At 39.3% G+C, this 17,070-nt stretch overlaps 1 protein-coding gene across 14 annotated transcripts in view; it reads left to right on the top strand.

The window, feature by feature from the left end:
- Positions 1-17,070, top strand: part of enpp2 (ectonucleotide pyrophosphatase/phosphodiesterase 2) — a 57,486-nt gene that overhangs the window by 25,472 nt on the left and 14,944 nt on the right. For 7 of the 14 annotated variants that reach the window (XM_073924490.1, XM_073924483.1, XM_073924488.1 and 4 more), the window contains 5 exons: positions 8,281-8,312; positions 9,477-9,604; positions 13,450-13,534; positions 13,672-13,759; positions 14,722-14,903. In XM_073924490.1, the coding sequence (XP_073780591.1) occupies positions 8,281-8,312; positions 9,477-9,604; positions 13,450-13,534; positions 13,672-13,759; positions 14,722-14,903 (515 nt within the window). 14 annotated transcript variants of the gene reach the window in all.

The raw sequence follows: 17,070 nt of genomic DNA on the forward strand, positions 1-17,070 counted from the left end.
TTCTATAAATTTCTGTTTGTTTGTTTTGGGATTAGTGGCCACCAATGCTGCCCCTCAATTCAGCAACACCAGCTTCATGATCACACTGTGAATTATAATTTTTTTTTTTTTTTCAGTTTTTGGGTTAAATTGATTGGAGAAAATTTCTTACACATGGTCTTGATTTAGATTAAATGTTTTTAGATATTCCTAAAACCCATTGCCATGATTTACTACGTTTAACTATATTTCAAGAGTTCACACTTAGCTCATGATTTATACATAGCTTGTTTGGCATGCTGTCCCGGGAGAGAGCCCTGAGCTCAAGGGATCCTCGAGCCCAGGGCTCCCCCCCCTTTTGCAGGGCGAGTGGAGATGGAGCTCAGGTCTATCTCAAACTCCCCCGCTGCTGAGGCCAAGGCGAACTTCCTGAGAGTAAGACATTATAAAAAAGGTTTAGGCTTGTTTTATCTATAATATAGAGCACATTTGGATGGTGGGAGGAAACCGGGGAACCCGGGGGAAACCCACGCGGACACGGGGAGAACATGCAAACTCCACACAGAAATACCAGATGGCTCAGCGAGGACCCAACACCATTGGTATTCTTGCTGTGAGGCAACAGTGCTAGTCACTGGGCCACCGTGCCGCCCATTCTGGATAAAGGAGGAAGAAGGGGAGGAGGGGGGTTTCTTCCAAACGAAGATAGTTGTAGAAAGGAAATGAGGATATATATAGTGATTTGGGATCCTTCGATTGGAGGATCATAATTAGTTAATGTGGACCAGCTGGGTAAATCATGAGCACATGCTCCTCTCGAAATTAGTTTAAAACTAAACTTCACTTCAAGAGTTCACACTTAGCTCATGATTTATACATAGCTTGTTTGGCATGCTGTCCCGGGAGAGAGCCCTGAGCTCAAGGGATCCTCGAGCCCAGGGCTCCCCCCCCTTTTGCAGGGCGAGTGGAGATTGAGCTCAGGTCTATCTCAAACTCCCCAAAAAGCCAATGATAAGCGCTCGGGACAGCAGCCGCGTGTTTACACAGGAACTCCCCAAAGTGCAAAGAAAAAGTGCTATATCCGGCTGCTGGATATATATGTGAAGAACTGATAAAAGTGGGGTGAAGCTTTCTAGGGAGTGTGTGAAGGGCAGGGTGGGTTTGGTGGCTAAGAAATAAAGTTAGGAAGTCTAAGGGAGTCTGAGTGGCTTCGAGGGTGGGTGGAGACTTGTGTGTAAATTGGGGCTTAAATGGGCCCTCTACGGGAGTCGGTGCTTAAGAGAAGGTTTGTGAGGAGATGTAATAAAGAAGGGTGTGGAGCTGGCTGTTTAAGAGGAGGGAAGAGATTTGGTAGCGGAAGCATAAAAAGCTGTTGGGGGTAAACAAAGGAGAGAAGCTGGAGGAAACAATGCTATATAAATTACTGTATGGAATATACAACTGCTATGCAGCAGAAGCACTCAATGCTGGCATGTTGCTAGAAACTGGCAGGGAGAAAGAGAGGGGAAGGAAGCTGGTATTAACACAGATTTAATATATTAACATGAAACATTAGGGAAATACTATGCATAATAAAATGCAGTAAGCAGCAGAAGCACTTAGCGCTGGCAGAAGAAAAGAGCTGTAATTAACAAAAATATGCTATACAATTACTATGCATAATGTGCAAAATAATCAATAAGAAAGATACTAATGCAGCGGGAGCCCACAACGCTGGTAAGGGGAGAGAAAAAGGGGGGTGCTGTTGAAGTAACAAGGTTACTATGCAAAATACAGAACATGAAATGCTAATGAACTACTATGCAGAATAAACATGTTAATGCCGATACTGGTGAATAACTATAAAGAATAAATAAACTGATGCAGCGGAAGCACTCGACACTGGCAGGGGAAACTGGAAGGTGAAGGCGATAGGTGAGGCTCTTGCGAGAGCCAAAACTCCTATTGACTCCGGCGGGAGTCAGAGCTTGGGGTGATGTTAATGTGGAGGAAGGAGGTTGGATGAGAGTCAAACACAATGAGTAAAGGGCTGGTAGAAAACAGTAAGGCACTCAATTCTGGCAAGTGGAAAGGGGAGAGCTGCTGGGAGTAACGGGATTATTATCCAGAAATACACAATAAAATACATGAAATACAAATGGACTACTATGCAGAATGAACACAATGTAGACATTTTATCAATAACTATATGGAAAACAAATAAACTGGTGCAGCGGAAGCACTCCACACTGGAATGGGAAAAGAAATGGGCAAGGTGGCTGAAGTAACAGATATACTATACAATTTTTATGCAAATGATACAATACAAGATATAACAGTAAACCATTATGCAGAATAATTAATTGGAGCTGCAAAGTTGCTTGATGCTGCAGGGCAGGAAAAAGGGGGGAGAGCAGCTGTAAGAAACACAAATATCCAACAATTATTATACAGAATATACAAATTATGCAATAAGATACTAAAGCAGAGGGAGCATACAACGCTGACAGGGGGGAAAGAAAAAGGGGAGAGCTGTCGGAGGTAACGAGATTACTATGCAAAATACAGAATATAATAGCATGTAATGCTAATGAACTACTATACAGATTAAACAAAATGTAGATACTGATGAATGACAATACAGAATAAATAAAATGATGCAGCATAAACACTCATTTCTGGCAGTGGAAACAGGAAGGTGAGGGTGATAGGGGGGGGGCTCTTGCGAGAGCCGAAGCTCGTGTTGACCCCTGTGGGGGTCTGAGCTTAGGGTGATGCTAAGATGGAGCAAAGAGGTTAGTTGAGAGTCAAGGCAAGGAGTTAAGAGCTAAGAGTTAAGAGGAAACAGCAGAAGCGCTTATCGCTGGCAGGGGATACAGAAAGGAGAGGTTGATAGGTGAGGTTCTTACGAGAGCCACAGCTTGCGTTGACCCCTGCAGGAGTCTGAGCTTAGGGTGATGCAGATAGAGCAAGGAGGTTATGGGAGGGCCAAAGGCAAGGAGTGAAGAGCTAGGAGGAGACAGCGGAAGTACTCAACGCTGGTAGGGATAACAGAAAAGAGAGGGTGAAAGGGGAGGCTCTTGGGAGAGCCGAAACTTGTGTTGACCCCTACAGGAGTCTGAGCTTGAAGCAGATTGAGCAAGGTGGTAACAAGAGAGCCAAAGGCGAGGGGTAAAGAGCTAGGAGGGAACAGTGGAAGCATTCAACACTGGCAGGAGGAACAGAAAGGAGAGGGTGAAAGGTGAGGCTCTTGCGAGAGCCGAAACTCGTGTTGACCCTTGCGAGAGTCTGAGCTTGGGTGATGCAGATGGAGCAAGGAGGTTACTAGAGAGCCAAAGGCAAGGGGTAAAGAGCTAGGAGGGAACAGCGGAATTACTCAACACTGGCAGGGGGAACAGAACGGAGAGGGTAATAGGGTAGGCTCTTGTCAGAGCCAAAGCTCATGTTGACCCCTGCGAAATCTGAGCTTAGGGTGATGCTGATGTAGCAAGGAGATTACATGAGTCAAAGGCAGGGAGTAAAGAACTAGAAGGAAACAGCAGAGGAACTCAATGCTGGCAGGGGGCACAGAAAGGAGAGGGTGATAGGGTAGGCTCTTGTCAGAGCCAAAGCTCATGTTGTCCCCTGCGAAATTTGGGCTTAGGGTAATGCTGATGTAGCAAGGAGATTACATGAGAGTCAAAGGCAGGGAGTAAAGAACTAGGAGGAAACAGCAGAGAAACTCAATGCTGGCAGGGGGAACAGAAAGAGGGTCATGTTAAGCTCTGCGAGAGCTGAGGCTCAATTTTACTCCAGCGGGAGTCTGAGCCGTGAGGGGGTTTGCTAGGGATGGACAGATAGATGGCTTTGGCTTGAGAATAAAGGGGTGGCAAAGATTGGGCTGAGAGGTTTGAAAGAAACAACTTGGGTTCTTTGAGATGAAAAGACTGAGGCGAATGTAGGATTTGAAAGGCTTCAGAGAACCAATGACCGAGGGTCTGGATCTGGTGCTGGGAAAGCCTTTTAATAATGCCAATTCTGAATGAATGGCTGGAGATTGGTTCGGGAGGAAATCCTGAGAGGTGGACAACTTTGAGGTGTTTCTGGAACCAGAGATGTGATACTGGACGATTAGCGTCATCAGTAAAAAGGGGGGCTAGGGGGTTTGTTTCTTAATCCTCGAGTGTAGGTATACTAGAGAGTTTGGACTGGGTGGGTGAGGGCAGGAATGTTGAAGATGTAATTGAAATGTTCTTGTCAATAGATTTATCTTACTTTGCAGGACGAGGAAACCCTTTCTTTCCTCATCCCACAAATTTAGATCTGCTATGGTGGGTTGGAGTGAGGGTTGAGTTTGAATGTTTCATGCTGTGATGTGTGACTGAAGGGTCTGAAGGCTACTACTTTAATGGTAAGTGATATGGAGTTTGGTGGAGGTTATAATGGGGGTGGCTTAAGGTAACGTCATTTGTGGAAAGGGATGGACAGGCGTTGAGTTAGGTCCACTTCTGTAGCCAGTGACCAAAGTTTCTGGAAAGAAAATGAGAGAGAGTCAGTGATTTGGTTTAGCAACCTGGCACATATTATGCAGACATGATAAATTGACTAATGTCAAATAAGACATCTTAAAAGTAGCATTAAAGCTTAGAGAGTAGGAACGCCTTTGTCTATGCATTATATTGTTTCTTCCTCAACACAATGAATGAGAATCCTAGAGGTGGACCATTCGTCTCCCCATAGTATGGCGGCAGCGACTATTGAGTACAGTTTGAAGAAAGCTGATGAACAATGGTTTCTAGAGTGGAAATAGATTGAGGGGGCCATGTGGTGGCAACCAGTGGCCTCTGAGTACCCTTGGAACACAACTGATGGGGTAGCACCAGTAAATAGACAAATATCTAATGGGGGTGCGAACAATCTCTGCAGAAGGAACAGCCGTTCCATAGCTTAAGGAAGCGATCCATAAGCGGAGTTCATTGTGGGTGGGTTTTGAGAGAGAAATTGTTCCTTTTAAATCGTGATTTGTGGTAGGGAGCTGGAGTAGGTAAGTTTGAGGTAAATTTGCATTGTTAATTTTAGGTGGCCGAGGATAGATAACAGTATGTGTTTAACTCAAGTCTCTTTCTTATAATACAAGAGAAAGAGAAATTATTCAGGCAGTTTTCTCTTTAGGAAGAGAAGCTCGGAATTTGAGCAAATCGAAGTTGATGCCTAGAAATTCGATAAATGTATTGGGTCCAGCCTTCTGCGAGCAGAATACCTAGATTGGCGAAAACCTTTTGGTGATCTCTAGGTGTTTGGCTGGAGGCAATGTGGGGGGGTGATTAGAATATCATCTAAAGTTGGATAAGGTGGGGGATTCTGCGATTGTTAGAAAGAAGCCAGTGATGGAGAATTTGCGAGTTGCACTGCTTATGGGACAAATGCGTGAAACCTTGAGTGGTGGGGCAGAGAATGGTCAAACATAAAGTGGTTGTCGATCTCTTTTTAAATAAGATGATCCACAATTTCTGGTTCAATCAGCAAAAGCTGACTGAATATTAGGATAGGAAGGGAGAGCTGAGGTGCCCGGGTGGAATCCATAGGTTAGACCTGAAATGAGAAATTCAGAAAAAATTAGTGGAGAGAACGCAGTTCTCTAGCGAGGTGAGGAATCGACAGACAGATAGTGTTTTAAATGTTTTGGTAGACGTTCATTCCCCCCAGGATAGTGGAGGGCCAAGGATATTGAGCATGGCTTGGCTGGTGACCTTAAAAATACCTCTTTAAAGGAGTAGGTGGAGTGATCAGTTTAAATTCCTGTGACATATAACGATCGGACTTCTATGATCGATGTGATGCTTATTGTCATTAGGTGGGTAATTTCATTTTAGAAGTTAAATAGCTATTGGAAGTGGCAGGGTTTGTTTATTTATATGCATGTTTATTTATTTATGTTAGTTATTTGTTTAATTTATTTATTTATTTAACTTCTAAAATGATGTTGTCATTTAATTGCACTTGAACAATACTTATTAAACTGTGTCAATTAAATGTTTACTATGGGCTTTACTTTAATCTGATTGATTAAATAACATTACATTTGGAATCTTAACATGAATGAAATCAGAAGCATAATTGGCCCAATTCATTCACAAAGTCTTTGCAACCAAGTCTGTTCATAACTATCGTAAGAGAGGGCGGGACCATCTCATGTTCTGACAGCTTGGATGGTGACACTTCTCTTTTCAGCTATTGGCTCAATGAAGTGTCAATCAAAAGGTCGGCAGCCATTTTGTTAGACCACAATACAAGTGTTTTTTTTTTTCTTTTTTTTTTTTTTCTGAAAGATACTACTTTACTGAAAGCACTCCAGCAACAAGTTTGGATGATAGCAGTGTATCCATGTATGTTTATAAACATGTTGTGGACTAAAGTTTTATGGATTGGATTGCTTTGATCCTTGCAGTCAAATCAGCCAGGCTGTTAAAATGTTATGGACATATGAACAGACAGCAAGCTTGAAAGGTGGGTTTATTTGGTTTGTTATAATCTCTGCTTGTTTACAGATTATAGGAGGACGTTAAGTCCACAGTGTTTGTGTCTTTAAAATGGTTTAAATTATTTTAGTAATAAGAGTTTTGCTTTTTTAAAGACATAAGAAATGTTTAGTCTTGTTGGAGAGTAGTTTCTCCTTAAAGAGAGAAGTTTCCCCTTAAAGCATACTACGTTACCACAGGTGGACCGCGAAGAGCGGTGAGAGTTTGGCTTCATTGCAGTGGCTGAAGTCTCAGGGAGAGCAGGGCTCTGGTTGCAGTTGTAGATATTGTTGGTTATTTCCATATTGATGGGCTAAAAAGTGCAATGCTGTAAAAGCTTTTAGAGCTAAAGCTTTTTAGAAGCAGGAAGCTTTCTTCCAAACGAAGATAGTTGTAGAAAGGAAATGAGGATATATATAGTGATTTGGGATCCTTCGATTGGAGGATCATAATTAGTTAATGTGGACCAGCTGGGTAAATCATGAGCACATGCTCCTCTCGAAATTAGTTTAAAACTAAACTTCACTTAATACAGAGACATGCATTGCACTCAGTGGGAGATTATAAAAAAACTGAACTGCTCCTGCCATCTTGCTGTTCATATATCCTGAATCCTTATAGGTAATAGGTGCTTACAACAACAAAACTATTTAACAGCATGGCAAATTTATGGTGATTTGGATTAGGACTGATATGTCTGCAGTCATGTTCTCTTTGCAGAATGGCACAACAAATACTTTAGTCTGCTCTTTTTTCCTTTTTCCACCTGCAGTAACCAAGGTATAGATTCTGAGCTAGTGCTATTGGTGGTTTCAAGTTGGATTAACTGATGAATCTTCTAAAGGCTTTTGGTTTTCCAATGCCTAGAAAGCAACTACAGAGCCATATCTGATGGCACTGAATGATATTACACTTATATTACAGACGTGGCAGACACAAACACACCATCAACAATGGTGGACATTAAATTGCTAATGGTCATGGATTTGAGAACCTACATCAACATTAAACACAGTAAATCCAACTTGGTCTTGCATTTTGCCATAATTTGTATAGATGGATATTAAAAACATTTTAACATTTTTAGCTGTTATTTAAAAAATGGTGGTCACATGCTTTTGTTTGCTTTGTTGGTCATGGTAACCCTGCCCTCTGTACTAGACCAGCAATGTTTTAGTTCTACTTTTGAACAAGATTTTTTTTATTATTCTGAGCTGGTGCTTTGGGTGTCAAAAGACAAAAAACATATATAAAACTACTTGTTTATCCTCAAACTGCTTTGGTGAAAAAAGGGTAAGTGTAAGGACAACTTGCTCCCCTGGGTGCTTACATGATGTAGCAGATATCCAGATATCACAGCAGGAACAGGTGTGGTCAAGTCACCTTTTAACTGTTTGTGCTATGTTCTTAAGAGTTAAGAGAATGTACATTACTTTCCTTCATCTCTAGTTGTGAGGGTCAATGGTATGGTGGCATTATTAACTTTACTTTCAAGTGTTTCTCAAAAATGATATGGTGGGCTGTGCTTTTTCACACATTAATAGCACACAATAAACACATTTTATACCAGGTTTTCAGAGCATATAGTATAAGCTGTACTTAACTTATTCCTTACATATTCTTTACTTGGTCTTTAAAATTTAATTCTTACATTTCCCTTATAAGCTGGCAAAATCTCACTGCAGAACGTATTATTATTTCGTACCTCTTCATGTTTGTATTGTTTTAATTCAAAGTGTAATTTTAAATGAAAATCTGAAATCAGAAATTAGTTCTCTCTTAACTCTCTCTCTTTGTTTCTCTCTCTTCCCCTCTCTCATTTTAGTTGATGCAAAAGCAGTTGTGGCAAACCTAACAGTGAGTAACATTCTCTAAAATTTTTAAAGTATCATTTGTAAACTAATTGCGCTTTCAAAAAACATTACAGTGGGCCCCAAATGTAACTTGCTTGTGAGTCTGAGGTCAACTAATTTATTTCATCTTTTAAATATAAATATATATATATATATATATATATATATATATATATATATATATATATATATATATATATATATATATATATATATATATATATATATATATATATATATATAAAGTTGAAGTCAGAATTATTAACCCCCTTTTCTTTTTAAAATATTTCCCAAATGATGTTTAACAGAGCAAGGAAATTTTCACCGTCTGATAATGTTTTTTCTTCTGGAGAAAGTTTTATTTGTTTTATTTTGGCTAGAATAAAAGCAGTTTTTAATTTTTTTTAACAAACCATTGTTATACACTAACTTACCTAATTCCCCTAACCTGCCTAGTTTACCTTATTGACCTAGTTAAGCATTTAAATGTCACTTTAAGCTGTATAGTATATATATATATATATATATATATATATATATATATATATATATATATATATATATATATATATATATATAATTTTTTTATATTCAAAACACAATATATTAAATATGTAGCATGATGGCTCAGTAGTTAGCACTGTTGTATTACAAGTCAGTGATCACTAGTTTGAGCCTCGGCTGGGCCACATGGTATTTTTTTTGTAGACTTTGCATGACCTCCCCGTGTTCGTGTCCTTCAGCACTCTGAATTCACGATTTAGTGCACTCTCAATGTTGGGTTATGGTTGGAAGGGCATCTACCTCATAAAACATATTCCATATTAATTGGTGATTATTTCGCTGTGGACTAAATATAAAGATATTACCAAAGACATTATTTTTCTGCCAAAATTTCCTCAAAAGGTTTGCATTTGCAAAAAAGTGGTTGTCAAGCAAAACAAACCGGTCATGGGTGTACATACTATATGAAGAATAGTTTGCAACAGCTTTGAACACGGCTCGAACAAATATAATCAAAGACTGGAGCTATACTTAAAAAAATACCTTTGGGACCACTGTATATTGAGTGTTTAAATGGTTTAAACTAAAATTAATTACGGATATCAGTACACATTTATAGAATGCACCTTAACTTCTCTGAAAATATCATTTGGTTTTCCTACAGTGTAAAAAGCCAGACCAGCACTTTAAGCCATACTTAAAGCAGCATCTTCCCAAACGTTTGCACTATGCCAATAACGACAGAATTGAGGAGATTCATTTAATGGTTGAAAGGAAATGGCACATTGCACGGTAAGTAACACGTGTTTTTTTTTTCCTGTCAATACAACATCTGTAACCTCTTAAACTGCTGTTATATAATAGTGATATTTGTGGACTGCAAATTATTTACTTAATGTAGTAGTGTAATTGAAAAACAACAGACCCAACTTTTGTGTAGTGTGCTGTCAGTTCTGAGTAATTAGCTAATTTACGGGCGTCTAAACCCAGTCCTGGGTGGCCGGTGTCCTGCAGAGTTTAGCTATCTTTAGACAAACCTGGACCAGTTAATCAAGGTCTTACTAGGCATACTAAGAACCAATGTTTGGGATAATGCATTTAATGTATTGTGAGTTGCGTAATAATAATACTTTTCTAACGAGTAAAGTAACGCATAGGGCTCTATTTAAAAAATCTAGGCAGAAAGCGCACAATCAACTTGTTCTGTGCTGGACTTTAGACCTGCTTTCAGCTGGTCGATTGCGCAGTCTATTTTAATTCCTTAAAATATCAATGCGCCAACAATGTGCCTTTTTTCTAGACTGAAACACCCATGAGTCTACAAAGTGGTGCAAATGGATTTGCTATTTAAACAGGGTGGCGGAAAACTGGAAAATTAATGTTGCATTGGTCTGAAAATAGCAAAACGTTGGGAAACATGTCTTGCACCTTGTTGCGATGGGTGTATGATAGAGCCCTTAGTTTTTAAAATTAAGTAATAATATTTAAGTCACTTTTTTAAAATGTAATGTGAGCTACTTTTTAGTTTAGTTAATTCGCTTTGAAAAAATAAATTGCTGAATTAAAATGGTTGTTGTCACGTTGATTCCCGCACACAATGAGAGAATGCATGAACAGACAGAAAGAAAGATGCCAGAGCCTTACTTTTCTGCAAAAAAAATGTATCTTTATTTTAAACACATTGAAGAAAAAGAAAAGAAGATTATCTAAATGCATAATAAAGACAAAAAGTACAGAAGTAGCAAACATTATTTAAACTTTAATTAATCTGTACATACGGCATGCATAGCTCTTGGGTCAAGAAGTTCTCCAAAGATAACATTATCCTACATTACATTTTTTATGTGTTTTTTTTTAAAGGCAAAAGGAGGTTATACAGTGTGTTGTTATTGGCAGAGCTCCTCTGCAAATTCTGAAAGAGTTTGAAATTAGTTCCTTTTTTGGGGAGTAACTCGTTATAGTAATTCATTACTTTCTAAAGTAACTTTTCCCAACACAGCTAAAGACTCATTTTCAGGTGTTATGGTAGAAGTGTTATGGTGTGCAGGGCACTGGCTGCTTGGGCACCCATGAGCTAATCCTTTGAAAGGTGTGTTTTAGTGATGGCAATTTCAGATCTTTTTTCGCAAACCAGATATTTTGGACAGTTTGGTTCAATGAACACCAGATCACTGGTTCTTGAATTCTACAATGTAATGACGTCATTTGTGATGATGTAATGACAATCCTCCCATGTTAGAATGACCTCATATACCGCAGGGACTAACTCATACTTTTGCAAAATGGCATTCCTCATTGCATTGTAACACAAGCTCTGTTGAAGGTTCATAAAGGTTCAGCATAGTCTTTGGGCTCTATTTTGACAGCCCATGCGCAGAGCGCAAAACGCAGGGCGCAAACGCTTTCAGGGCGTGTCAGGAGGCGTTTTTGCTAATTTAAGGACGGGAAATCTGCCTTGCGCCGTGGCGCATAGTCTAAAAGGGTTGAGTTAATTTTCTTAATGAGTTATAGGTGTGATTTGAGAATAAACCAATTAGAGTCTCATCTCCCATCCCCTTTAAGAGTCAGCTGTGTCGCGCCAAGAGCGCATTCGCTATTTACAGGACGCAAAGTAAGTCTAAGTGGAAAAAATTAGCATTTCACTAGCAAACAGTTAACAGTTTTTTAACAGAAAACTGTTAAACAGAGCATCTACTGCGTAAGAATGAGAGATAATGGATCTACTTTCACATTCGATCTTGGATTTGTTAAGCACAAATATTCGTTTCATAACTATTTCTAAATTTAGTTCAAATTTCCAGCAAACGAATAAATGAACAATAATAACAGTGTGCTCAAAAACCTGAGTTATATCCTAATACACATGCTGTGCCCCATATGGTCTAAAACCTGGCAGGTGGGCAAATCTAAGCTTGTTTTTAATAAAACAAATATAAATATGGATATATTAAATAATACTGCTAATAATAATGACATTATACAAAAGAAAATTGTTATGAATGAACTGAAAAGGCCTCCCGAGATGAAGAAGACATAAAAGCAGTGATTTTTCATATTTATGTAGGCTAGAAAATAATGTTTTGTAATATTTTAATCCTTTATATTTATATCCTATATCTATTCTTATTATATCCTATATATATATCCTTAATATTTAAATTTTTTCATATGTAAAGATATTTGCCTATTGCTCTCTTGTGCTTATTAAGCAGTGCGTAAGCGAGAAGCAACTCTGCGCCGGAGTTTAGACCGGGTTAGTTTTGGTCTAATGAAAAATCTATTATAGTTTCTCAAAATAGCGACGCACCAGCGGTCCGCCTCAGAACGCCTTCCTTTTTAGACCAGAACGCCTATGGGCGCACAAATGAGCGCTAATGCATTTGCTATTTAAACAGCGTAGCGCAACGCCTCAAAACGACTCTTGCGCCAAGCTGAAACTACCAAAAGACTATTGCGCCGCACCTTGCGCCCCACTGCGCCGGGTGAAAGATAGGGCCCTTGGTCTTTATCAACAAGTATACAGTGCAGTAACAGTGGCCAAACATTATAAGTAATTTGGTAAAGCAGTGAAATAAGTGTCAACCTCACTCTAGCAATATTGGTACCGAGCAAATTTGACAAGTAATATCAAAATCAGGTTTACTTTTCGATTGCGTCGAGATGCAGGAGTGAGCCGTTGACTTCTTGTTTTGTTGGGACAATCCCAAATTTTTGTTACGAATGCTAACATCCTGAATAAAAATCTGCTGAATGAGAATGAACTGCTAATCTGCAGTTAAAGTCTAAAGATTAAAAATGAAACACCCGAAATTGCATAAAACTCTGAAAGAAACGCAGAATAGCCTGGTGATGTGACATTAATTGTTTTATACTGAAACTGTCCTTCTAAAAGCGCGTCCTTGGTCTTATCTAAATTTCTTTGCATGTTCAACACACGCAGGGCCAGAGCAAGCTGAAATGGCGCTCTAGGCAAACGGCAATCACGCCACCCTTAACCTGAAAGTGACCGGTTTGCGGATGAAAGTTAGGACCGTGAGGGAGGGGGTGGGTGTAGCGGATGAAAGTAAAGACCGGTGGGTTTGCTCACTATTCTGCTGCCCAAGGTGGCCACCTAGGTCCCCTCTATGCATGCGCCGTCCCTGAAATAGTTTCGTATATCCCTGTGTACACACTTCACCCGAACCATTGGGCTCTTATCCAATGTCTTGTTTTGCATCAGGCTTTTGTGGATGGACGTTTGGTTATACCCTGAATCCACCAATGCTGGATAAATACTACCCCTGATACTTACAGGTATCTGGTATGTGCGATTGCAACTTTTACGGCCGCTGGCGCGTTGGGCTCGCGGATAACACCCTAATCTCTATTACTGGAAAGTTCTCCTGTATGTGACTTCCTGCAGCACCAGCAGAGCGGCCCAGACCTCTCTGCCGCACCCCCGGGGCAAGCTAGATCACATGATTGTGCAGGAGAGAGAGACAAGCCGCTGGACCATGGCTTGCATGAGGTTGTCATAGACCAGGAGGTTCTGCACTAGGAGCTGCTGTGCTCTAATTAATTAATTGGCGGTTCATTCCACCATGTCTTTTTTAATGGGATTTCACAACCATAACTTTCTGCTGATGTGTTTTATACAGGAAAATCATGAAAACAAAAAGGAATCATGAGAAATGTGGGTTTGCTGGTGATCACGGATATGACAATAAGATCAACAGCATGCAGGTTTGTTGTTTGCTTTGTTCATTCAAGCTACAGCTTAAATTTGCAGCAATTTTAGTTTTTTGTCTATTTTAGTTTTTCTAATCTTGCTGTTTTTGTCATTTTTTTTTGTATTTTAGTCATTTACTGTTTTTTTTCAGACAATTTTCCTTGGATATGGACCAGCTTTCAAATTCAAAACCAAAATTCCACCATTCGAGAATATTGAGCTTTATAATATCATGTGTGGTGAGAAAAGTTTGGTTAAATAATAAACACCTCTAGCACCATGTTATTACCTGTGATGATCTTATTTCTGCTTGCACAGTTTTTTTAAATAATATATTTGGGGTATAATATGTAAAGTGTCTGTATGTCTCAATAATCAGATGTCCCTGCTAAAAAATCCAGCTTAAACCAGCCTAGGCTGGTTGGCTGGTTTTAGCTGGTCAACCAGGCTGGTTTTAGAGGGGTTTTGGCCACTTCCAGGCTGGTTTCCAGCCATTTCCAGCCCGGTTATAGCTATTCAGGCTGGAAAATGACCAGCTAAAACCAGCTTGACCAGCCTGGTTTAAGCTGGACATAGCTGGTTTTGGCTGGACTCCCAGCCTGCTTGGCTGGGCAAGCTGGTTTTAGCTGGTCATCTCCCAGCCTAACCATCTAAGACCAGGCTGGAAATGGCTGGAAACCAGCCTGGAAGTGGCCAAAACCCCTCTAAAACCAACCTGGTTGACCAGCTAAAACCAGCCAACCAGCCTAGGCTGGTTTAAGCTGGATTTTTCAGCAGGGGTGTAGCAATTAACAGTAAATGATTAACAGTAAATGACTATGTAAATGTAACTAAAATCGTTCCTTTAAAAATGTATTATTCCAGGGGTGGCCAACCCTGTTCCTTATCAAACACACCTGCCTGTAATTATCACATGGTGTTCAGTTCCTAATTAATTGGTTCAGGTGTGTTTGATATGGGTAGCAACTGAAATCTGCAGGAAGGTGGCTCTCGAGGAACAGGGTTGGCCACCCCTGTATTATTCAATTAAATTAATTCCTACTTAGAGCATAATTAAAAAATCATAATAGTAAGTTACCCAAATAAAGCATGCTCTCTATTGCATGTTTGATTAATAATGGAAGATGCATATTTGACAACTGTAATATGATTGTTTTATGCTTTACAATATGTGTTAGCACTAATAACCGATGCTTTTCAGATCTCCTTGGCTTGAAGCCAGCCCCTAACAATGGTACACATGGTAGTCTTAACCAGCTCCTGAGGACCCCTGTATACATACCCAACATGCCTGAAGAAGTGACCAAGCCAAACCCTGCAGGACCAGTCATAGCTATTAATGATGACCTGGGCTGCACTTGTGAAGACAAGGTCAGCAATAAAGTGAGAGAATAATCAGTGTTCTTACTGTTTTCTTTAAAAAGTTTATTTTTTTTACATTTTAAAACAAATTATTATTGTATCATCATAGTTATATTATCACAGTTTATTTATAATTGTTGAAATCCTCAAAAAATATGGCTAAAAAGTTAAGACTTCTGAAATTATTCATGAAGGTCTTTGTTTAAATGATTAATAGTGTCAAACAAAACATCAAATTGGATCAAATTTACATAATGTGGTTCTCCTTATAATATCTGCTTGTTATCTCGCTATTTTCATTCTCTTCACTATGGAAATGCCCCAGACATGACCAATTGTGGAAATACTAATGAAAGCCTGTCTGCCAATTGAGACAGATTAATCTATGTAGTAGTTACCTCCCTCTATATAAACCATACCTGCAGTAAGCTACCTTTTCTGCTTAGAACATTCAGAAGCTCCTCAGCAGACTTAGACCTAGGTACTCTGGTTTCCCCCCCCAGTCTAAAAACATGTGGTATAGGTGCAAGCATGTGCACAGGTAGGGTTCAACCTGTGCAGAGCACATGCCCTTTTTTTCTTATTTAAAAGATGCCCCTCAAAAATGAATAAAAGTGCCCCCCGCTCTTCAGTACTCATTCAACAATCATCCTACTTCCCGACCCCCAAGACCTCAGGGTTTTTTACTTTGTAATTTAGAAATAAAAATTAGTTAATAGTCAAACTTCTAGGTCAAAACTATTTTCCAGAAACTTGACTTATTCTCTACAAAGCCTATGTTATTCAGTGGGCATCACTTAGAGGTCCAGCTATTGATTGATAACAGTTTACAATAAATCTTGGGGACCAGAGCATGATACATTGTGTTTGCAAGACCACACTCTTTAATGCTGTTTTTTGTGATCTCTGACTGATGTAGTTAGACATCATTAGTGCTGAAGTAGATAGTGATTTTACTAAACATAATGATTCAGCCAGCGCTTTTAAAGTTTGCTTGATGTCATTCACTCTGGCACCTAGATGACATTGGACTAAACCCATGCAAATGCCACACAGAAAGGAAATATTTGGGTTACTAAAAAGGAAACTTGAATTTTTAAGCTACCAAATCATATATTGTTATTGCTTTATTTTTAGACTACAATAATATGGTTCAATATATGTAAGTGCTAATGGTCCCATAGGTCAGGGGTTCCCAAACTTTTCAGCCCGCGACCCCCAAAATGACAATGCCAGTGACTCGTGACCCCCAATATTCTCTGAGGTGGTGGTTATTAATACAGAAAGCTTGTATGCAGTGACGTGCACAAACACACCAGTAGACCCAAGTCTATTCTTTGTTTTTTTTTTATGTATGTCAGTGCTGTAAATGGGCTAGAAAGTTTAACCTGGTGTTACAAAATCTACTGCATCTGACAGTATTGCTGTATCTTTAGTATAATGTAATTACCCGAGAAGTCGCAATCCAATAGAACTAGTAACAATAAGCTACTATAGTAATTATATAGTTTATAGTAACTATAAACGACTATTTTTTTTCTCTTCAGTAGGTTATTGATAAAATACAGTAAGTCTTAAGGTTTAATAAAAATTTATTGATTTTTGAAAATCACCAGGCGACCCCCCTTCATTGTCCCGCGACCCCTTGGGGGGTCCCGACCCCCACTTTAAGAACCTCTGCCATAGGTCATTGATAGTAAAGAGAGTTTATTCAGTTACTCCTCCAACATAACAAAAAACAGTGGTAAAATATGTATTTAGAAGTCTTCGACCTGTCAAATGGTATATTGTCTGTCATGAATGGATTAGAATTTTGTTGTAATACAGTGAAGTAAATTTAGCTGTACTACTCATTAGTGTCCCAGCATTCTGTCCACAGTACACTCAGCCATTAGTTACATGAATCCGGGAACACTATGGAGTTAAAGCAGCAAGTGTACAGACACTGTCAAGCAAAAGTTCTTAATACCAGATGTAAACAGGGCCATGTGCTCTGTGCTTTTGTGTTTTGTTATGTATGTGCATTAAACTAACCTTTCAATCTGAATTTTCCAACAAAAGAGGATATGCAAGCAACAAATGTTTGGCAAGATTTAATGTGTTGCCTCCTGATTTACTAGTTTTGTGTCAGTCTGTGGAACCCAAATGCTGATTGATCCTGTCCAGTTTTATCCCTGGATAAATCCCA

Source organism: Danio rerio, chromosome 16 (assembly GCF_049306965.1).
Source record: "Danio rerio strain Tuebingen ecotype United States chromosome 16, GRCz12tu, whole genome shotgun sequence".
NCBI classification, from domain to species: Eukaryota; Metazoa; Chordata; class Actinopteri; order Cypriniformes; family Danionidae; genus Danio; species Danio rerio.